Here is a 24,133-nt window from a genome sequence, read left to right as displayed (position 1 = left end):
GATCTAATTTTCATCTCTTTTCTATTGATAAGTGCCTATTGTAATACTTACCCTAGGACTCTTATCTCCTTCAGTCAGCCTTACTATCGCTGGCATTTTGTGCTTCAAATAAATAATTGGATTAAGTTTTATAAGAGGAAAAATGTAAATTCAAATATGCTGACATATTCATTGAGGGACAAAAACTGCCTTCCCTAAGAACTTTGTGCCATTTTTTATTTTATTTTTTTGCAATTTCTGTGGAGAAAAAAGGCCAAGCAGGTCAGCACTTTCATTACATATGCCAGATTATAGTATTGTATGAAATCACAAAGGTAGAGAGTGACATTTCTGAAGTATTTGACACCTGGATTCCTGCACCATATCATGAGCAACAAGCAGCCAATCAGCATACCAACAACAGCAACCTGACTCTACATTCACCACCAACCCTCCATATAGGTTCCGCATCCCTAAGTCACCAGAAAATGCACCCCTTTATTGACTGCACCCAGGGCAGACTGCCCCAACAAATCGGCAGGCCACTGAAACTATTTATCTAGTTGCTACGATGCCCTCTTCCATCAGTGTCAGCACAGATCAGGCGAGAACTGAGTATTCAATAGAACCCTTCATTTAACAGGATGAGGATCAATGCCATGGGACACTAAAAGTGCTAATAAATGTAGTGTAGAAATGTTCTTTAGTCCAACAAAGTGCACTGCGAATACATGTTGATCTGAAGTTTATGACTTTATTGCTGCTAAAACAGTTCAGTGGGACAGTCTCAGGCACTTTAATTTCACCAAGGCAATCCTATTCCAATAGAGATAAAAGTAAAATTCTGTACAAATCACAGGGAGACTGATACCCAGTTTAAGTATCTCCTTAGAGCAAGCACTTCCTTTCCATAATTTCTTTCCCCATTTAAAGGCTTTGTAACCCACAAGACCTGAAGTAAATTATGCCATATGTAGCTCCAGAAAATTATGTCTTCAGACTCATTATAGCTTTCAAATAAAAATGAGAAAATCCATCACCAAACCACCATAAATTTATACTCCAAAGCACTCTTTCCTCTTGTGCATTGGTTAATATAACTTTAAAAGCCTACATTTATTCCTCAGTTCCCGATAATTAGACTTTCCTAAAATCTTACAAATAGGTTTATACATACAGTTAAAATCTATATCTCAAACTCATATAAGCCAGTCCTTTTGAAATTAAATGCAAGCAAATTATTTCCAGAATATACAGAGGTAGGAAAAATATATGCAATAACCCAGTGTTTCTCAACCTTGGAAGCTTGAAGTTGAGTGGACTTCAACTCCCAGAATCCCCCAGCCAGCGCTGCTGGCTGGGGGATTCTGGGAGTTGAAGTCCACTCATCTTCAAGCTACCAAGGTTGAGAAACACTGCAATAACCAGTGAGAGTTTTAGGGGAGTTCCAGGGAGGGAGGGGAGGGAATAAAAGAAAGCAATAAACATGGAAGCAAATAAAAGCACCCTTGATACAATGATCCTTGGGAGAACTTCTCCACTATCCTTAGCAGCCTGGAATTTCTGCTGTGACATCAACATCCATACATTCTAAAAAGAATCCCAGCTCTATGGGAAGTCAGGACATGGATTTAGCAATGCTGATAGGAGGCTTCAGAATTTGCATGGACATCAATTTGCATTTTCAGTCAATGTCAAAGTATCATGGGATACTTTCATGGTGTTAAGATGGCCAAGGCAGAGAAACCCGAGCTTTATATAGACTTTTAAATGGAAAAAATAAAACATATTAGCCAACTGACACTGGTTCTTTAAAAAGGAGAGGGGTTGCAAAAGGGGGTTTCGTGACATAGGGTCACAGTCCTTAGTGGTACTTTATTAACAAGATTCATGGAGAACAATTAGGGCTGGAGAGTCCATTTTCTGCAGGTCCTCTTCTTTACAGGCTAATGAAATCTTCTTTCCGAAAGCCCTTCTGTAAAACATAAAAAAAGACTGTCAGAAGCAAACATCAGGTCAGTGATGATCCAGCAAATGCTAACATATCTAAGCCCCACAGATACCAAGGGTTTCACCTATGGGTTCTATCTTGGTGGGCGTGGCTTGGTGGGCGTGGCAGGGGAAAGATACTGCAAAATCTCCATTCCCACCCCACTCCAGGGGGAAGGATATTGCAAAATCTCCATTCTCACTCCACTCTGGGGCCAGCCAGAGGTGGAATTTGCCCGTTCTCCGAACTACTCAAATTTTTTGCTACCGGTTCTCCAGAACCTGTCAGAACCTGCTGGATTTCAACCCTGGGTTCTACGCTAGAGACCTAGGTGCTATGAGCTCACTTTGGAAGAGAGAATAGAGAGAGAAAAAAACACAAACCGCTTTATAGTCCCGATGAAGCTTGCTGTACTGCCACATGTTAGACAAAAGACTGGAAGCAGCTCTGGAAGCCTTCTCATTGTCCAAGCTAGAGAAAGAAGAGAAATCTGTAACATGTTACTGGTGCACACTGGGACTCAAATACACACCGATTCCTTCTCCATTAATTACTAATGGACATTAAGTCAAAATATTCATATTGATCTGTGGTTGGACTCTTATCCTATTACCTGGATTATGTCCCTTTGATCGCCAATATTTATTCAGCAGTATCCCTATAGGAACAGATCTATACTTTTGCAAAGCCAGGAAAACTGCTGCTACTTTTAAGAGGATTTGAGGCTGAAGGCGGGACAGAGGCAGCCAAACTTTTCTGTGTTCCTGTAATGCAATACTGAATGGTATTAGCTACACAAATCTCAGAAGTGCCAACCATTCTTCTTCTAGGATTGCCAGTCTACATAGGCACTTTGGTCTTCTGTAAGCAGCTGGTGCACATTCAACAAGAGCCCTTCGGAGAGGGGCATTTTCAAAATGAGTATATCAGACTTTTCACCCACCAGGCTCTTAAAGTAAGATCCATGGGATAAATGGCATGGATCAGTCTGAATGCCATAATAGGAAACAAAGGAGCTAAAGAAGTCAGGTTAGGGTGGAAAAAAACTCTCAAGTCTTGGAAATAAATAATTTAGATGGACTAATTCATAAAAGTCAACTGAAAATCTTTGAGATCTGACAGGCTTGCTTCCTTGCCCATTTCCTTCCTATCTCCAGCCCTTGATTTATGCACTGGAACTTGCCTCTTGCTTTTGAAAGGGACTGCACCTTTTGAGGATTGTGTCTCTGTGCCTTCGAGTGAGTGTTGACTCTGGGTGGTTGCCTGGACAAGTCCCTGCAGTTTTCTTTGCAAAATCGAAGTTTTTAGGCTTCCCATTGCCTATTTCCTAGGGCTGAGAGAGAATGATTGGCCCAAGGTCACCAGTTGACTTTCTATCTAAAGAGGGACCAGAACTCTCGATGCCTTAACTCCCATACCAAATTGGTTCTACTTCTGAACATTAGGTGAATCTAGTAAACATCACACTCTTATGATGCTGAAACAAGGGGCATAAGAAAGTTTTCTGAAGCTGCAGCGGAATCCAGAAATTAAATAGTGTAAAATGATGCTCTAAGGGTGAAGTCTGTATGGAGTATGGATGGAAACTCCTGGCCATTCCCACATACCTGTCCCTTTTCTTCTTGATGTAGAAGAGTTTGCGTAGGCCATCAAAGTAGACAATGTCACGTGCAGCAATGGGGCTCTCCACCACCAAGTTGTTCAGCACTGCAATGATGTTGACTATTACCTCTGTTGGGGGCCACTTATCTCCGGAGCTTCCAGGAAGTTTCTCAATCAAATGACTCACCACTTTGGTTGCTGCCAATCCAAAACAAAAGTGGTTAGCAAATAGTACACAGAGAAAATGTACTTTGTCTAAAATCTCACTGTGGATGATATAAGTAAAGCATTTAAATTGCATAAAGGGAACTCCTTTGTCAAGGCCCTGCTGTGTTTTGCTATAGGAATAACTCACACATTTCATCCTTGTTGCGTGCGTTCCGGGACAGGTTGCGAATCAATCCCGTCAGAGAGCGAAGCTGGTGATGGTCAGCTGTGCGGACTCTGTCCAGTACAGGGTTCAGGATCCTCTCTTGCTCCAAAGCCACCCTACTGAGGACACCTGCCCACTACAACGGATGAAAAGAAGAATGAGCTAGCAAATGATGATTTACCTGCCGAGTCAATACTAATGTTCCAGGCACAGTGGAGAAATAATATCCAACTGATTCTTCTACTATAAGGTGCTCTAGCAAAAATATAAAACTTTCATATATCTATACCAAGAAATATCTGATTGTTGCAACAGATGACTCAGTTTACTCTTCACCTTTCCTTTACTCCCAGTGCTTTCTGGACCATTGATAACTGCCTTAATCATGTCTGGCTTTAGGCAGACAATGGAAGCCTTGTCACTCCTTTCCCTCCTGCAATCAACTTTATTGGTTTTCCCCTTTTCTCACCCTCCGAAACAAGATGGGCAAGTTTTCAATGCAATCACTGTTCAAGCAACTGCAAAGTAGGCATAGCAAGCATTCTTCATAGATATCTTCTCTATATGTTACTTTAAAAACTCTAGAGCTTTGGTAGTGTCGATAAGTATTATTGACTGAACCACAGGAAAAACCTCAGAGCCCTTTTCCTTCAGGGCACAGGAAAAAAATGAGGAAAGGTTGTTGGTAGCTTTGGCAACAGATATGCTCCATTGTTTGAGCAGGCCTACTTCATTTTGCTACACTGCTCTTTGAATGTAACCATCATAAGGAAACTATCAGAGTTCATCTTCCATATCTAACTCACATTTCCTACAAAACATCAAGTTCACATCTTAACTTCCCCCTCTCTTTAAAACGCATTGCTTTATTTTAAAATCTTCAGAGGATTCAGGCTGGTATTTCTGGAGTCAGCCTTACCCGACGGTCTCCTGCTGTGATATTCTGAAGCGCTCCAGAGGCTGCTTCCGTGGTATGCTTATTCAGTTCACATCGCTGTAGCAGCCTGTTGTACACCCCTACAATCTGAGGGTTCCAGAGCCACTCCAACCCTTTAGGATCCTTAGAAACTTCTGCGAAAGTCACAATATCAGAGTTCATGTGGAGCTAAGGAGAAGAGTAAGAGAGTATTTAAGAGACCATTCTTTGAGGCTGTATGAACTTTTGTTCTAGCTACAATCTTCTTGTCTCCTTTACAGCTTACCCAGTTGAAAAAGGCTTTATTATTGCTCAATCCATTCCCAAGGAGCCTATTCTCCCACATCTTATTTCTAATCATTTTGACCCAGTTACTGTTCTTTCGGGATATTATTCCTCCCATAACAACTCTATGCCTTTCTTATACTTTAGCATTAATTCCCTCCAATCAAGGCATATTACTCAGAGGAACTAGATATCACAATTACCAAAGATAATTTCTATTCCAGAAAAAATATTGGGGTTTCAGTGTCTAGAATACCTCCCCATTCATGTGGGGATTCACTACTATTTCGCTAAGGAGAAAATTTATTCTGTCCAGAGCAATATGTTAGTGAAGATTCTAGATATGGGACTGAGGCCTGTTCTTGACTATAGGGGCTTGGATTGAATCCTGATGTGCTCAGAGTCTAGTCTTCTTAGTCAAGCAGGAGCTTCTTTCTTTCCTTTCTTTCTCAGTTACTTTTCACCCCATGAAGTAAGGGCTGCCCAGAACAGGCTCAGTTCTCTCCCATAATGGCATTTTTCAGAGTCTCACCTCTCGGGCCCTCCTGCTTTGTGGGCTGAAGCAGCCTACTAGTTCACTTGTCATGTTAGCTCCATCACTCCTCTTATATCCTTCTAGCCGCTGGAGTGAGGAAGGAGGAATTTCATCATAAAGTCGGTAGGAGAGATTGCGCAGGACACAGACTGCATTCTCAACACTCTGTGAGGACAAAATCCATTTTTTGAAAAAATAAAAACAGAAACCCAAAACAAACCTTTTTATAGTATATTATTTATTGCAATTTTTCTATTATTTTCTTAATTTTTAATAGTAACTGGCATAGACTAAATTGGGTTAAATTGATGTTCAGATGTTAATAGTGTATTTTATATATTCTGATTTCTATTTGATTCTTGCTAGAGGATCCCTTAGGCAATAATATAGAGAGCTCCAAACAAAGAGTATTTTATAATATTTTTGTATCAAACCTACATATTTGTTTAATGATGCATCATTTGCTTTTCACATGTTTGCTTGAGGCATCTTATAACAAGAATCTTCATCAGCTTTTGACAGATTCAGGTTGTTTCGGTGGCAGAAACCACCCATATTGTATTTTTGCCAAGAATCTTTTAGGCTGAAGAATAAGTTCCTGGATATCTCTATTCCAAGAGCATTGGACTTTACTTGAAGAACCAGATCTTTAATCTATTAGACAATTCATAATATCATATATTTTAAATTATTACATGGATATCCACCTTTGCACATGGAGCATGAGGTGTATTTCACTGGCTGTATACTCAACAAGGTCAACTACAGACTTAGCAGCTACAGTTGCATGACAAGCTAAACTTGATTCACTTTAATTCTGGTTACCTCTGACTGTCTTAGAATATTGTGTGAACAAAGGCCAGCTGAGATTTATCCTTCAATGTACCTTGCAAACTAAGAAAATAATCAGGAACAAAGTTAAATGTGTTTTACAAACACAGCCACTGGCTCTCTTCATTTTATTGTCACAATTGTTTTGTAAAGTAGGGCAGTCAGAGAATTATTGACAGGCTAAGATTACCTAGTGAATTTCATGGCTGAAGATGAATTCAGACCCACATCTCCTCAGCCTTGATCTGATATTCTAATTACTGTACTTGCAGTAATATAAAGCACTTCATTTTTTAAGATTATATCTAAAAAGAAAAGTTTAAATGGAAGTGTTATTTTTTACGGAGATGCATCTGGCAGGTGCCCCCTCTAACCAAAATTTTTATCTTAATGTTAAATTTATGAAATGTTGATGTTCTTGTGCATTATGTATAACATTTACTGTTACACCTTTGGTTTCTTTTCAATGCTTGCCTTAAAAATGTGTGTCTAGAAAGTATCTATCTTCTACAATGCCTCTTTACTGAACTAGTAGCCCATAAATAGTAAATGTTTCATTCAGCAATTTATTTAGGTAAATAATGAAATGACAGGTTAAACCCAGTGGTGGGATTCAGCCAGTTCGTACCACTTCGGGAGAACCAGTTGTTAACTTTCTGAGCAGTTTGGTGAACTGGTTGTTGGAAGAAATCATTAGGGAAGAGAACCGATTGTTAAATTATTTGAATCCCACCACTGGTTAAACCTAAGGAAAAGTATGTTGGATGGACTATGAAGGACAACCCAATTAAATATTTACTTGACTCAAGCTGGATTTAGAATAAAACAGAAGATCTCACCTTATCCTCTGATTTTCCCACTTCCAGTGAACTATTTATGTAGCTAACCATGGAATCTACCAATCCATGGCATTCACGCATTTTTTGCCGAGTCTGCTGGCTAGCAGAGCTAAGATTCCTACAGGAGAAACAGGAAGGGGTATCATTACAAAAATATTCCTTCAATGCACCCTCTTCAAACTCAAGTCTTTGGCCTCTTATTCTTAGAAAAGAAATACAATATCTCAGGGAACATTTTTCAGACAATCTGTCCCCCTCCACTAAGCAGTAAAATACGGATCCAGAATATTATCTGAACCATGAATCAGCAATTTGTTGCAGAATCCCCATTTTCATTGACTCTACCAAGCATGGCCAATTATAGACATTCAAACCAGCAAAAATTAAGTCATATAATGCAGCCACAATCTTGACAAAATGAAGTGGCAGCAAAATTTGATTTATATTTGCGGGGAAAAAAGAATATTTTCATAGTAAGAATTGCACTCTCGTAGTATCTTGCTTTGCAATCCAACATAATGTTCCAGCAGCCATATATAGATACATATCATAAATGAATTACACTCCACTTCAAGTACTGATTCAATTTCATCCTCTTCTGTCAGAAACATAATGTGCTGATCGTGTTGCTATTGTCCTGATTCTAATCTTTGCTATGTATCAAATCAGTGACACTGACTAAAAGAGCATAAATGAGGAATGCTATGGATGAATAACTCTTCCATATATATTTAGTGGAAGCATACCATACAGATAGACAAATATTCTCTTCTATCCATACAATACAGAGCATACTCAACTGCCTGAGAAACTTATGAAAGTCATGGTGTTCACTATTTCTACATTAGTTGTGAACTATTTTTGCTGAATGAGATTCAGTAATGCTTGCATTTCTCTTTTTATCCCTACCAATCTTACTAAAAGGTTATAACAACAATGACCACTATTATCGATCAGGATTTTCCTACTTCTTTCAGTTCCTATAATTCTCGTATAGTTAAATACCTGAGGAAGCCAGTGGCGTTGTAGAAGATTTCTGACTCAGAGGCATTTTGCTGGATAATAGCTGCATTCCTTGAGGCGGAGAGAGGGGTCAAGATCAGGTTTGTGAGCTGCTCCAAAGTGTCCCGGGCAAGGCGGTCCTTGAGGTTATCACTTGAAGACAGATTCCAGAAAATGCCTGCAAAGCAATCAATCAGAAGACAGCAGAATGAGACAATATCTTTACAGAAGGCATTATTCAGCAAGATTAGAATGGCTCCTTATACATACCAGACCTTTGGGATTTACAAGTAATCAGCTTTTTATAACAATATTTATTGCTTATGATATCAAAAGGAGAAAAAACTAAAACAAATCAGAAAATAAAGAGGGAGAAAAAGAAAAAGGAAGTTGAATTGCATCCATAGTAACATATACATACGTAAAACCAGTAACTTTTAAAGCAGCAGTTTAAACTTTGACTACACAGAAGAGTTCAGTCAGATTTTCCTCTGTGTCAATACAAAACAAAGTCAGAAGTAGAGAATGAACACATTTCATCAATCTGATATTTAAAATCACATAAGTTTTTTTCCCATGGAAATAAACATGGTTTTTAGGCTACTGTTCATGCACAACACATCCAGAATAAGGTAAAAGTTGCAGTATATTATTTTATCCCTGTGTTGCTTTCAAGTTATAATTATCATCATCATCATTAACTTTTAGAGTGCAGAATGCTTCACAATCCTTATCTCCTTAATTTGTTCAACAACTAGGTTTAGGTCACATTTTCACTTTTACAAATAGGCAGCTAAGACTAAACTCAGAGGAAGATTTTTAACTGCAGAGCAAAATTGCAGAGGGCAAACACCAGTCTAATGATGCCCTGACCTGTCTTGAAGTTACTTTTGAATTATCCCAAATTCAGAAAGTGCCTTGAAACTTACATACAAAGAATTTACCGGTTGGAAAAATGTTAACCTGTCTCATTTGCTTTCCCATGTCACCTGGCACAGAATGACTTTCCTAAGGCCACCTGAGCCTATGGCTGAGCAGGGCCATTGAGCACTATTACTACCCTCAGACTAATGTTTTCTTTGCTGGATCCCATAGCAACTCTGAATAATGCAAGATCTGTTATTTGACGAATCCTGGAGTACAACCAAGATTACTCATTCATTTGATTCTGGTATTAAATGTACATGCAAGCTATTTCATGTCTTCTCAAACCCTTTTTTAAACGATTGTTCCAGTGAGCCAGCAAGTTCCCTTAATTAAACAACAGTTGAAATAAACTGGAAACTCAATGTTAAAAAAGCAGTTAGATTATTTCTAGATTATTTCTGACAACAATCTGGTTTCACATAGGATGCAACAGATAAGTGCCCATTGTGAGGAAAGAACCAACTAGGCCAACATGTATACTGCGGATCTATTCTGTAGAAAAGCCAGTGGTTGCAAAAAATTCTGATTGTTTTAGTGAAGCCTGAGGAAATTAACAGAATCCTGGATTGTTGTCTGTTAGCTATCTACATCAGTTGGGGTAATGAGTAGAGACAAAACAGCAGAAACAGAGCAACTTTCTGAGAAAATTCTTTTTGGACAGCAAAAATATGAAGCAGACAGGTTCTGCTTAGGTGATGGCTGTGTATAAACTTGCACAAATCAAGCGCTGTGATGCTCTCAACATTATTAGAATATTTCACTGCAAAGAACACAATGGCTGAATCATATCAACTTGTTGAAGCAAGACAGCCTTGTAGGCCCAGCCAAGCACCATGCCTTCCAGCAACTTATCTCCTTTTTTCCCCTGTCTAGATTCTCACAGCTGAGAGCTCCACAAGACGAGAGGACATAATTTTGTTTAGTTTTCATATTTGTCAGGTTACTTTTCAGTAAGGATGGAAAATACTGTTCTCCCAGATACTGTTGAACATCAACTCCACCAACATAACTGAGGATAAATGATAATAGGAATCACAATCTGATCCTATAAGGCTATAGGCTGACCTCTGCCTCTTCCTCCTCGTTGTAAAGGGGTGTGCTATATAGTCACAAAAGGGTTCTCCAGCTAGGTTTAACTTTTGGGAGGCCTGAAAACAGGCTTTCAATAAGGCCAATAGCATCAACTCCCCCCTCCCCCATAACTACAAATATTGGTTGCCTAGCAATGTAAAAACTGCAAGAATCAGCTTCTGCTTCTTCCCCTTTCTAGTTTATTATCTGCTGCCACCAGGAAATGTCACTCATTCATTCTATTTTGTGTTCATGAGCAGTCTTAACTGTTACAGCATCCCAGTGCGTCAACCACTGTCATAGCTGCTTGAGAAGCTGTAGATGTTGATATGCCAGGCCTCCATCCCAGCAGGCTTTGGACTTGCTTACCTACTCACACAAGTACCCCATACTAACTAAATTTAGTATGGCTACTAATTTCATGCCTCCCCTCAGCTTCTGCCAAAGCTTCTATAGCTGATTTTGCCGAAAGGAATAATCATTATCCCTCTTGGGAAATTTGGAATGAACAGATATTTAATATGCCTTTTGCAAAGGGGGACATTAATCCCTACACTTGTTAATAAAAATGCAAAGAGTTTTAACCCAGCTTGGTAACCACTAACAGGAAGAGAGTATGACAATGAAACAGCAATTTAAGGCAGAGACACTTCCATTCAAATTGCAGGCAATCAAAGGACAGGATTGCTGAATTCACATTATGGCTTACTAGTGAATGTAGATGAGCACAACTTAGTAAACAAGAATTTAGGTTGTTCTTTTAGCAGCCAACATACATTTGCTTATGAAATGAAGATATTCATTGCAACTCTGCATTCGAGTAGCTGAAGAGCAGTTAAGCCATACATGGAGGGAAAATACTGTGCTTCTGGAAAATCAGGTTATGTTCATACAGAATTCTTGGAATGAAAAGGACTGGGTGAGAGAAAATAAAGTGAGACTTCAAAAAGTCAGAATTCGCTTAACAGAGAAGCAACATAAAGAAAGATGAAGTGGTATTTCCTCTTATGAAACTAAGACAGTGATACAGATTAGCTGGGATTTACTCTGCTTGCATATTGGTAGAGAGGCAGATGGTTTATGAGGGAATTAATGGATGAAAACTAAAGGAGGGTCCTAGGTTTGTCTAGTTTAGAAAGTGGATCTTGTGCAAGACTGTAATTAACCCCAGGCTACTAGGAAAAATAATACAATTATTACTGCAGTATTCATTTTGGCACTTTGGGCTTGCTGATCGTATATGAAGGACTTTAGTACACAAGAGAGCTGAGAAAACATTCCCATAATAAACTTAGATTTTTGCCATGTAGTTGGCAAAAGATGGGAGATCACTCTCTCTGGACAAACTCATCCTCACTTGAAGGCAGTAGACACTTGTCTTTTCTGTTTTTTAACTTCCAATCTTTTTTACAGCAGTTACAAGTACAATTATAAATTTGGCCTCCTCATAACTCTCTTCTTTCTATAATCCTGTCAAATCACCCAAACCATAAATTCCTGATCATTCAGTAAATTCATTAGAAGGGTTTTCCAGTCAGCAATAAATGTAGCTATTGCCTTTCCTCTGATCAAAGAAGTAAATGTATCTATCTCAGCAAGTTCCATCATCTTCACCAGCCATTCCTCCATGCTGAATCTTTCCAACTTTGTGCACTCTGAAACAGTTTGTGTATTTGAATCTAAAAATTTCCAGCTTTTTTACATGCCCACCAAATATTTATTTATTTATTTATTTATTTGTTTAAATTTCTATACCGCCCTTCTCCAATGTAGGACTCAGGGCGGTGAACAGCCAAAGTAAAAACAAGACATACATACAAAGCATACAAAATCTAAAACTGTTTAAAATAATTAAATAATTTTGGCCGTAATTAAAACATTCCAATTTAAAACCCATTTAAAATTTGGCTCAAGCCAGCCCAGCTAGTTGAAATAAATGGGTTTTCAGGGCCCGACGAAAAATCCGGAGGTCTGTTATTGTACGTAGCTCTGGGGGGAGGTTGTTCCAGAGGGCGGGCGCCGCCACAGAGAAGGCTCTCCCCCTGGGGGTCGCCAGCCGACATTGTCTGGCGGACGGCACCCTGAGGAGGCCCACTCTGTGGGAGCGTATTGGCCGGTGGGAGGCTATTGGTGGCAGAAGGCGGTCTCGTAAGTACCCCGGCCCTAAGCCATGGAGCGCTTTAAAGGTGGTCACCAACACCTTGAAGCGCACCCGGAAGACCACCGGGAGCCAGTGCAGCTCGCGCAGGAGAGGTGTCACGTGGGAGCGCCTCGTCGCCCCCAAAATCCCCCGCGCGGCCGCGTTCTGGACCAGCTGGAGCCTCCGGGTGCACCCCAGGGGGAGCCCCATGTAGAGAGCGTTGCAGTAGTCCAGGCGGGAAGTGACGAGTGCCTGAGTGACTGTGCGTAGGGAGTCCCGATCTAGAAAGGGGCGCAACTGGCGTATCAGGCGGACCTGATAAAAAGCCCCCCTGGCCACGGCCGCCAAATGATCTTCTAACGACAGCCGTGCATCCAGGAGGACGCCCAAGTTACGAGCCCTCTCCGTGGGGGCGAGTGATTCGCCCCCAATAGCCAGCGATGGCATCAGCTGGCTATATCGGGACGCCGGAAGCCACAGCCACTCGGTCTTGGAGGGGTTGAGTTGGAGCCTGTTTCTCCCCATCCAGGCCCGCACGGCCTCCAGGCACTGGGACATCACTTTAAGGGCATCATTGGGGTGGCTTGGGGTGGAGATGTACAGCTGGGTGTCATCAGCATACTGATGGAACTCCACCCCAAAGCCACGGATGATCTCACCCAGCGGCTTTACATAAATGTTGAACAGAAGGGGCGAGAGGACCGACCCTTGTGGCACCCCACAAGCAAGGTGCCTCGGGGTCGACCGCTGCCCCCCTGTCAACACAGATTGCGACCGGTCAGAGAGGTAGGAGGAGAACCACCGCAAAACGGTGCCTCCCACCCCCAACCCCGCCAACCGGTGCAACATGATACCATGGTCGATGGTATCAAAAGCTGCTGAGAGGTCTAACAGGACCAGGATAGAGGAGCAACCCCTATCCCGGGCCCTCCAGAGATCATCCACCAATGCGACCAATGCCGTTTCCGTGCTGTGCCCAGGCCGGAAGCCGGACTGGAGCGGGTCTAGATAGACAGCTTCATCCAGGTACCGGGGAAGCTGTTGCGCCACCACACTCTCAACAACCTTCGCAATGAAGCGAAGGTTGGAGACTGGACGATAGTTAGCCAAAACAGCCGGATCCAGAGAAGGCTTCTTGAGGAGGGGCCTCACCACCGCTTCTTTCAAAGCGGCCGGCAGGACCCCCTCACCCAAAGAAGCGTTAACAATCTTCTGGAGCCAGCCTCGTGTCACCTCCCGGGAAGCCAGTACCAACCAGGAGGGACACGGGTCCAATAAACATGTGGTCGCGTTCAGCCGTCCCAGGACCCTGTCCATGTCCTTGGGAGCCACAGGATCGAACTCCCCCCAGATAACACTCTCAAGACCTGTCTCAGTCATCCCGTCTGGACATACCCAGTCAGAGGCCAGCCCTTCCCGAATCTGAGCGATTTTGTCATACAGATACTGCACAAAATCCTCAGCTCGACCCTGCAAGGGGTCATCCCGCACTTCCAGATGGAGGAGGGAGCGGGTCACCCTAAACAGGGCGGCTGGGCGATTATCTGATGACGCGATAAGAGCGGCAAAATAGCTAGTTTTCGCCGCTTTTATCGCCACTAGGTAGGTCTTAATATGAGACCTCACCAGTGTTCGGTCAGGTTCGGAGCGGCTGGTCCTCCAACTACTCTCCAGGCATCTTTTCCGGCGCTTCATCTCCCTAAGCTCCTCGGAAAACCAAGGAGCTAGGTGAGTTCGGTGCCGGGTCAGAGGCCGCAAAGGCACGACTCGGTCCAAGGCCCCGGCAGCCGCACTATCCCAGGCGGCCACCAGGTCTTCAGCCGAGTCATGAGCCAGAATCTCAGGAAATGGCCCAAGCTCCATCTGGAACCTATCAGGGTCCATCAGGCGCCTGGGGCGGAACCACCTGGTCGGTCCCGCCTCCCTGCGGCAGGGTGCAGCGGTTAGAAAGTCCAGTCGAAGGAGCGAGTGGTCAGACCATGACAAGGGTTCGATGGCTATATCCCCTATATCGAGGCCACTCAACCACTGACCAGAGACAAAAACTAAGTCCAGAGTGTGTCCCCCTGTGTGAGTGGGGTCATGACCACCCCAACGATGCCCTTGATGTGATGTCCCGCTGCCTGGAGGCCGTGCGGGCCTGGATGGGGAGGAACAGGCTCAGACTCAACCCCTCCAAGACCGAGTGGCTGTGGCTTCCGGCGCCCCGATATAGTCAGCAGGTGCCATCGCTGACTATTGGGGGTGAATCTTTGCCCCCCACAGAGAGGGCTCGCAATCTGGGTGTCCTCCTGGACGCATGGCTGTCTTTAGAAGAGCACATGACGGCCGTGGCCAGGGGGGCCTTTTATCAGGTTCGCCTGATTCGCCAGTTGCAGCCCTTTCTGGATCGGGACGCCTTGCGCACGGTCACTCACGCCCTTGTCACCTCCCGGTTGGACTATTGTAATGCTCTCTACATGGGGCTCCCCTTGAAGAGCACTCGGAGGCTCCAACTGGTCCAGAATGCGGCCGCGCGGGTGGTTATGGGTGCAACTCGTTGCGCCCACGTGACACCCCTCCTGCGCGAGCTGCACTGGCTCCCAGTGGTCTTCCGGGTGCGATTCAAGGTGTTGGTTACCACCTTTAAAGCGCTCCATGGCATAGGACCCGGGTACCTTCGAGACCGACTTCTGCCACCAATAGCCTCCCACCGACCAGTCCGCTCCCACAGAGAGGGTCTCCTCCGGGTGCCATCAGCCAAGTTATGTCGGCTGGCGACACCCAGGGGGAGGGCCTTCTCTGTGGGAGCCCCAGCCCTGTGGAATGAACTGCCCCCCGAAATACGAGGGATTTCCGACCTCCGGGTGTTTCGCTGCGCTCTGAAGACCCTGTTGTTCCGCCAGGCAGGGCTATTAACATAACGTTTTAAATTGGGGTATTTTAAATTTCTGGGATTTTAATTGGAGCCTAATTATTTAATGATTTTAAATTTTAAATTGTTGTTGTGTTTTTTGTGTTTTTAAATAGGCTGTACACCGCCCTGAGTCCTTCGGGAGAAGGGCGGTATAGAAATAAAATTATTATTATTATTATTATTAATTAACTGAGTAAGGTCCATGGCCGTCATGGAAGCCATGAACTCTCGAGCCACCTCAGACGTTTCACCGATAGATGGCAGGTTGAAATCCCCCATGATGGCAAGTCTGGGGGTGTCCACCGCCACCTCGGCTATAACGTTAAGGAGCTCGGGCAGGGCCGTTGCCACGTGGCAGGGAGCCAGGTACGTGACCAACAGGCCCATCTGTACTCCATGACCCCACTTCACAAAGAGGGACTCACATCCGGCTATCTGTGGAACAGTGGTCTCCCTTGGATCCAGACCTTCCTTTATAATAACCGCCACCCCCCCCGCCCCTGCCCTGAGCCCTCGGCTGATGAAATGCACGGAAGCCGGGTGGGCATATATCCACGAGGGGGACTCCCCCCTCCTGGCCCAACCAGGTCTCCGTAATGCCCGCCAGGTCCGCCTCCCCCTCCTGAATAAGATCGTGAATGAGGGGGGCTTTATTAACAACGGACCTGGCGTTGCACAACATCAGCCGGAGGCTCTGGCCCTGAGAATCTGGACAACCTGGGGAACAAGAAAAGCATTGGGGACCGGAATGCGCAATCGCTCTAAGATAGCGAGTGCGCATTCCCCACACATGATATGGTCCCCAGCTTCCGCCATATCTGCCCCTCCCACTCACTATGCTGATGGAACAGCCCTCTTCAAATCGAACTCCAACCCCCTCCCCGACCTCCGGTTCTACGTCCCTAATGTCGCAGCCCTTCGCTAAGGCTGGTCTTGAACCCGGTGGATTTCCCCCAAATATGATAATATGTCCCTTCATCTTGTTCACATTTCTAACAGGGGAATATTCCAGCCAATTTCTCTGGTGAGATACACTAACAGCATATCATTTTATAAGGAATCTATCTTCTCTAACCATCACCCCCTCCCAACATAACAGCACCCTGTTAAGATCATCTGGTCCCCTAGACTATGATATCAAGGGATTTACTCACTCCAACTTCAATTGAATTCCATTAACATTTTACAAGAGTCCAACATGCTAGAAATATGCATGAAAGATCAATGCACCATAGCTTTGGCCCTACCTTTCTCATTGGTCTTTGTATTAAACAATCAGAGCTTGTTGGACAGGAAGAGCAACTTTTTATAACAGAAGGCAAATATAATCTCTTCCCTCTGTCAGATCTCTTTATTCCTATTCCCAGTTCTTCCTAGGGAAGGGTATTTGCCAGCAACTGCAACGTATAGCCACACTGTGCCCCTTGCTCTCTTCTGCTTCTGCTGCAGAAGCCTGCTTCTCTTTATCTCCTGATGTTAAGCAGAACAAACACTTAATTTATAGGAATTTTGCATCCCTTCCTACAGCCCCTCCTAATACCCTTTTCTTTGCTAGGATTTATTGAGGCACATTGAAGTTGAGCTTGCTAATGGACTGACATTCCAATCTCTACCCAAGAGGATGTTCAAGGAAAGAGAGAGTATCCAGGAATTGCTAGTATTTCATTTCCATTCATTTACCCCTCCTCAATGTAGCTTTACTGTTTGTGAATTAAGAAATAAACTAGTATTTTAGGAACATTAAAGGAACATCACTAATTATGAAGGGAATTTAGAACAGAAGGGAGGCAAATGCTCTGAACAAGAATGCATTTTATTGCACCAAACAAAATGCACAAATAACTTAAATATGTCCCTGGTTTCATATATAAACTAAACTAAGCATTTTTAGTTTAGTGTGATGTGCAAACTCAACCTGACATTGTGTATCACTCAGTAAATTATAGCTTACTCGGCAAATTCTTGGTTAAACATTTTGGTTTTGCATTAACTGTTGCAAATCCTTTGGGATTGGGATTGTCTATAAATGTGATTACTAGTTGTGTAAATGCAATTCAGCTGTACATCAGAGACTTCTTTCCAGATGAAAATAGAAGCCAATGTTTTTTTTTCAGAAAAAGGCAAATACAATTAATATCTTGCCTGCATATAAACTTTATGTTAAGGCAGACAGCAGTTTCAATTCTGGCATAAAACCTGCTGTACATTATCTTGCCTACCCTTCTCTCTTGATACATTCAGGTTTTCAAATCCTATTACATTTCAATTTAATCATATTGCCACCCTATATTATCGATTTAATCATATTTCTTTTATACCTTAAAATTTGTGAGTGAATTATTTACTCTAGTTATTTATTTCCATTCTGGTTTAAGATTCTTCCTGGCTTAAATAATAATAATTAGGAGATAAGATGGCCATAGTTTCTTTCCTGACCCCTACCAATCTGTTTTCTCCTTATTCTTTTTTTTTACTCCTTCCATACCCCAGACACACCACATGTTCAATTACTAATTGTTTATACAGCATATAATTTCATGGACTCACATTTAATGTGAATATGCAACAGACATCTCTCCAAAGTAACAAACAAGTCCATTACATCTTAAGTAGTCTGATGAAGCATTAAATTTACCTTAACTTTGCAACATCTGTAATTCATTTTTGCATGATTATGACATTGAACAAATTGTATTATGTATGCCATCTATGTAATTATGCAATTATAATAAATATGTAAAATCATTAAAAATAATGTAACTGGCCATGACGACATACCATCATATTTAATAGACATTTTGGAATAACAGATGTCACCTCTACACAAAGCTTCATTAAAACTTGGTTTCATTTTATAATGGAATCTTAGGTCTAGCAACACCAGTGGGAGGAAAACTTCATCTGTCTCATGATTCTTCCTCTGTTTAGCTATTTTTCTAGATTAAAGTTATGCTATTGTTTATATTTTATTATAATTTACCTGGTAGTTATTTGGTTGAACAGTAGAAAAAAAATATTAGCATTGCTTTATAAAAGCTGAATCACTTTCAGCCAGTTGATGCAGTGGTATCTTTTAATTTAAAAAAAAATTTTTTTTTGTTAAAAAGCCAGAATTGTTTCTATTTCCCATTAAGAACAATTTCTCTAAGATAAAAATTGCTTCCTCCTATTGTAACATTTGGCTATTAATCACAAGGAACAGTCTCATTATACTAAGATTTCTCCTCTTCTGACCCTTGTGTTAAGATACAGTGGAAATTATATGTAATAGTAGGGCAAGACATACTTTTTTCCAGTGGAAGGCTATAATAATAGCAATAACACTTAGACTTATATACCACTCTATAGTGCTTTACAGTCCTCTTTAAGCAGTTTACAGAGTCAGCATATTGCCCCTAACAATCTGGGTCCTCATTTTATTGACCTCAGAAGAATGGAAAGCTGAGTTAACCTTGAGCCAGTCAGGATCGAACTTCTGGCAGTGAGCAGAGTTAGCCTGCAATAATGCATTTTAACCACTCTGCCACCATGGCTCCTATATTTGGCAGCTTCCCTATTTCTTTTCTGTGACATTGGAATGCATTTAGGTTCTTGTTTGGGCCGAAGGGTGGGGAAAGAAAGACTATTTTCAAATTACCGTATTTTTCGGAGTATAAGATATAATATAAGTATAAGACGCACCTACCTATTTTGGTGAAGAAAAGAAGAAAAAGAAATCTCCCTCTGCCTCTGAGCAATTTTACCTCGTTGCAGCAAACAGCAAACAGCCTGCTTTACTTTCATTTTCAGCATAGCTTGATTAGCACAAGGAAAAAAAAATCTGCTCCAGCAATTTACCTCTTTGCAGCAAGCAGCAGAGCCCTGCACAAAACAGCTGGGAGCAAATCAGCTGAGAGTTGGGAGGCCGATCCAATCAACTTGTGCTAATTGCTTAACGCATTGTAAGCCACCCTGAGTCTCCGGAGAAGGGCGGCATATAAATCAAATTAAAAAAAAAAATTAGGCTGTGCTGAAGCTGAAAGGAGCTGTTTTTTCTTGCTGTTTGCTTGCAAGTAGGTAACTGCTGCGAGGCAGAGGCCAAAGGGTGGGGGCCAGTGGGTGGGCAGGGCTACATTTGGTATATAAGATGCACCTAAATTTTCACCCCCTTTTAGGGGGGAAAAAGGTGCATCTTATACTCCGAAAAATACAGTAGTTCGAAAAAAATTATGACTTCTCCTATTTCTTTTTAATTTTCCTATTTCTTGAGTGGGATACAGATCCATGCTCCCAATCCTCCACCCGCAATTTGTCTACAACATTGTTCACTCACCAGTAACATTCTTGCGTAATTCATCATCCTGCTCCCGCAAAGTGCGCATCAGCTCATAGATTCCATTTTCTTCCACCAGCCCCAGCTTGTTCTCAGCATTGTCATAAATGAGATTGCGCATGGCACCAGTGGCATGGCGCTGCACCTCTTGGTTGGAACTGTTGAAGAGCTTCACCAGCTTGGATATGGCTTGGAGACTGCGAGCCTATGGAAAGAGGGAGAGTGGCCAACATCTTAAGAGAGAAGAGGGGAGATGTGGAGCCATCTCATCCTGTGTCATCTCCACCCATGTGCACCTCTCATCCTGTCTCTAAGCAAGCTGCCTTTTTCTCAGTCAAATAATCTTAACATGCAGGAACTCCTCTCACCAGAACCGTTTTAACAAAGCATGTTCCCCAATACCTTCCCAACATGCTGGAAATGCAAACTCCATAAAGGAACCTACTATCACATGTAGTGGACTTGCCCAAAGGCAAAACAATACTGGCAAATGATTAGAATACAAATAGAAGAAATTGCACAACAAAGAATAGAAACGAGGCCAGAAACCTTTCTACTAGGTATAATAAATGGACAATACAAAAAGGAAATAAAGTATTTAATCATTCATATAATAACAGCAGCACGAATAAGTTTTGCACAAAATTGGAAGAGTAATGACATACCAACAGAAGATAGAGTAATTAGTAAAATCATGGAATGTGCAGAAATGGACAAACTCACAAAGGAATTACAAGAAAAAGAGGAACATGACTATTATCTAGTATGGGAAAAGTGGTACACTTGGTTGAAAGATAGAAAAGGAAAAAAAGACTAGGAAGAAATTGGAGTGATGTAATATAGAGATAGGAACACAAACCACTAATGCAGGTTAACAGTGAACTACAAAGATAGATATAAGAGAAAGACCAAAACAAGGAGGTGTCAAAAGCACAAATAAAAACATAGATTACAGTTGCAACAACTTTGATAAGATGTATATTTGAATTTTTGTTTACATGTTCTGTATGTTTTATTGTTACTTGTTTTGTTTTGCTTGTATTTTTAAATAAATAAAATCTATTAAAAAAAAAACAAAGCATGACACAACCTCTTAAAGGTGAGTCATCATTGAGTAAACCTGCAAACTATACTGGGATCTTAGGCATCCTTTCAGCTATCAATCCATCCATCATAGCCTCACCTGTTTCTTGGCATCATTGTCACTGTAGCACTTATGCTGGATATAAGCAGCCCCAAGCACCTGGAGGTTGGGGTCATTGGCCATCAGGTATTTCACCGCAGAGGGAAGATCGATGTCATCAAATCTGAAACCAAAATTAAACCAGAGAGGACATGATGCCATTTCAAATCTTCTCCTTTTTTACAGAGATTTTTAATAATATTCATCTGACTGTTGTGCTTACCCATTCTCCCCCCCCCCCAAATTCAACTGTACAGGTAGTCCTCGACTTACAGCAGTTCGCTTAATGACCATTCAAAGTTACAATGGCACTGAAAAAAGTGATTTATGACTGCTTTTCACACTTATGACCGTTGCAGCATCCCTACGGTCATGTGATTTACATTTGGATGCTTGATAACTGACTCACATTTATGAGGGTTGCAGTGTCCTGGGGTCATATGTGATCCTCTTTTGTGACCTTCTGACAAGCAAAGTCACTGGGGAAGCCAGATTCACTTAACAACCGTGTTACTAATTTAACAGCTGCAGCAATTCACTTAGCAAATGTGGCAAGAAATGTTATAAAATGGGGCAAGACTTACTTAACAAATTTCTCGCTTAGCAACGTAATTTTTGAGCTCAATTGTGGGCTAGATAATCTAGGATTATCTGTAATTCAGTCCAGAATTATAGTCATAAATTGTTGGAGTTATTAAGTGGGTCACCACTTGACCATTCCTGATTTTGTTTTTTTGGATGGTTATTAAGTGAGCATACTACGGTCGTTAAGTCAATCTATTTTATCCAATGGGCTTTTTTTTGTCAGAAACTAGAAGTACATGCTGGAAACCAGCAAAAAATGTGATTATATACTGTGGCACATTGCAAATGGCCATAAATGTGGGCCAGTTGCTCAAAATGCAATCATATGACTGCACAGGGTTGCAGCTGTTGGAACTTCAAAATTGGGTTGTAAGTACCTTTTGGAGGTGTGTAGGGGGTGTCTGTTGTAACCCTGAATGGTCATTAAGTGATCAGTTGTAAGTTGAGGACTACCTATATCTATTAAAGAAAACTATGTATATGCATATAGATACATAATTGCCCTGCTAGCTGGTCTGAGGCATACAAGGAATTTGAATTTCTTGCCAAAACGTAAAGATCTTGCTTTAAAAAAAGGATGGGGAAGAGGAGGGAAGAGAACTTAATAAGGAAAGAGCCTGATAAAATAGGGTTACAGGGCTGGGATAATCAGACCATACTGTACATCAAGTTTCTAAATTATTACTTTGCTTTTGCTATTCAATATTCCCTTACATAAGCCTTTCCCCTTACATAATAACTTGCTTTATTTTTTGCAAACACAAATGTAATTTCTCAGAATGAAAAACTCCGGAACCCCCCCCCCCCGATTTTATGTTGTGATAAAAAATTAAGATTCTGTGCTAACAGCTGCTTGCCCAATGCAATGCACTGAGGTACAGAGAGGGACAGACCGAGGGAGAAGGAGCGGGAGAGAGAGGTGAGGGGAGAGAGGTAAAAATTAATTCATTCATTCCCAGTTGTTTCAGTTCTAAGCTTCTTTCTTTCACTTTTTTCAATTAACCAAAACCTATTGGCTCACCCTATTGCTTTAAAAAGATGAGATATGTTTTCAATCTGGCTATTTCTAGTCTGGGAACCAATGTTTCTTATCTTGTCAATCTCAGCTGTTACACCTATAGTCAGTCAACAAGGAATAACTGAAATAACCCATCTGTTATATAAACATCTGTTATATAAAAATGCCACATACCAACACCCTGTAAGTTTAATTAGGACTGACAGAAATGTCAATGCCTGCCCAGGTTCAGAATAATCTCATTTACAACTCCCGAATATGAAAATCAGTGAGCACACAGAACATAACTTGCATTATTTTCCTGTGCTGTTTATTTTAGGTGGCTTCCTGCTCAGTAAAGGCAGGATCCAGAGACTGATATCATACTTTTGCCACCTGAGTCCTTTAGGCATAACAGATAATCAGGTACCCTAACTTCCAGATTCACCAATAAAGAACACCCAGGCAAAGAAACAATATGCAAATATTAAATGCTCTATGCCCCAATGGCTAGGTTTCAGTCTAGGACTATATACTTTGTGTGCCTGAACTGCAGTCATGTCATTCTCACCTTCCGCTGTCAATAGAAATTGATTTGGTTGGAATTCAGGGCAGCTAAGTGGCTGAAAGCCATCTGTTCCAGTTTCCTCAGCTCAGTTAGGACCAGAGCATTGCACTCCTATAAATTCACAGCACACTTACCCACCAGAGTAGGACTGCTGGGACATCAGTGTATTTTGACCATCAAACATGTCCATGCCATGCAGGTCTTGCAAATGGTGGTTGGATTCAGCCAAACTGTGCACAGAGGGGGCACGGGAAGTACGCTCCACTGAAGCATAAGTGTTCCCAGCCACTCCTTGAGAGGTATGAGTGCCACTGAAAGAGCCTGTACTAAATCGGGAACGGTTGTTGCTCTGGAAACGTTGCAATGTGCGCATGGCCGGTGCACGGATGACGGGCCTGATCTGTGGGACCACCATACCATCCATCCAGTCAAGAGGTCGCTTTGCGCAAGCGTTAGAGCCAGCACTCATCTGCCTCTCAAAGGTGTAGGGTCTTTGGAAGCCACCACCACCCCGGTTTTTATAGAGAGTTGCTTGGGTCACTGGATCCATCTCAGACATTACACTGTAGTGGTCATCCCCACCCCCAGGGGCACAGGGTCCGTCTGTCAGACGCAGGGAGTGCAAAGACATGGTGTCATAGTTCTGACAGTTCCGGTAGTTCTTGTCATTGAAAGACCTGGGTTGGGTGGTGGAACTGTAATTCGTGCCATACAGTGGACTTTTGGGGCCAGTGCCATTGTTGATCGAAGCTATTCTAGTATTGGGCCTAAGATCCACTGCTGAGCGGGAGGACCAGCCAGCAGCCTTCACAGAATTATAGCCATTATTGCCAACCGAATGGTGGAGCTGCAAGGGGCAGGAAAGAAGGAAAGAAAGAAGGGAAAGTTATTTGAAAATACTTATTTTCAAATGCAGATAAATTCTGTCTCATATACACACGCACACACACATTTCCTTCATGCCAGTTATTAGATCAGCTGAGATATTTTGAAATAATCTAATCTATATACTAATGAGCACCTATTACAGGGATTCTGGGGGCTACAGACTGCCCTCAGTAACATTGTGGCTTAAGAATAGGCCCTGCTTGCCCTGACACCA

At 42.1% G+C, this 24,133-nt stretch overlaps 1 protein-coding gene across 1 annotated transcript in view; it reads right to left on the bottom strand.

Moving 5' to 3' along the window:
- Window positions 1–1,366: 1,366 nt before the first annotated feature.
- Window positions 1,367–24,133, bottom strand: part of PKP3 (plakophilin 3) — a 47,217-nt gene continuing 24,450 nt past the window's right edge. The window contains exons 3-13 of the mRNA XM_070957362.1: window positions 23,166–23,878; window positions 20,882–21,005; window positions 19,699–19,903; window positions 8,356–8,530; window positions 7,351–7,468; window positions 5,678–5,845; window positions 4,864–5,049; window positions 3,927–4,080; window positions 3,577–3,769; window positions 2,353–2,440; window positions 1,367–1,954 (exon numbers count right to left, since the gene is read on the bottom strand). Coding sequence (XP_070813463.1) covers window positions 1,919–1,954; window positions 2,353–2,440; window positions 3,577–3,769; window positions 3,927–4,080; window positions 4,864–5,049; window positions 5,678–5,845; window positions 7,351–7,468; window positions 8,356–8,530; window positions 19,699–19,903; window positions 20,882–21,005; window positions 23,166–23,878 — 2,160 coding nt within the window. The 3' untranslated portion in view covers window positions 1,367–1,918. The remainder of the gene's footprint in view (window positions 1,955–2,352; window positions 2,441–3,576; window positions 3,770–3,926; window positions 4,081–4,863; window positions 5,050–5,677; window positions 5,846–7,350; window positions 7,469–8,355; window positions 8,531–19,698; window positions 19,904–20,881; window positions 21,006–23,165; window positions 23,879–24,133) is intronic.

Source organism: Pituophis catenifer, unplaced genomic scaffold (genome assembly GCF_029215685.1).
Source record: "Pituophis catenifer annectens isolate HBS135680 unplaced genomic scaffold, rPitCat1.0.hap2 SCAF_1, whole genome shotgun sequence".
NCBI lineage: Eukaryota > Metazoa > Chordata > Lepidosauria > Squamata > Colubridae > Pituophis > Pituophis catenifer.
This window is presented reverse-complemented; position numbering and strand designations above follow the sequence as displayed.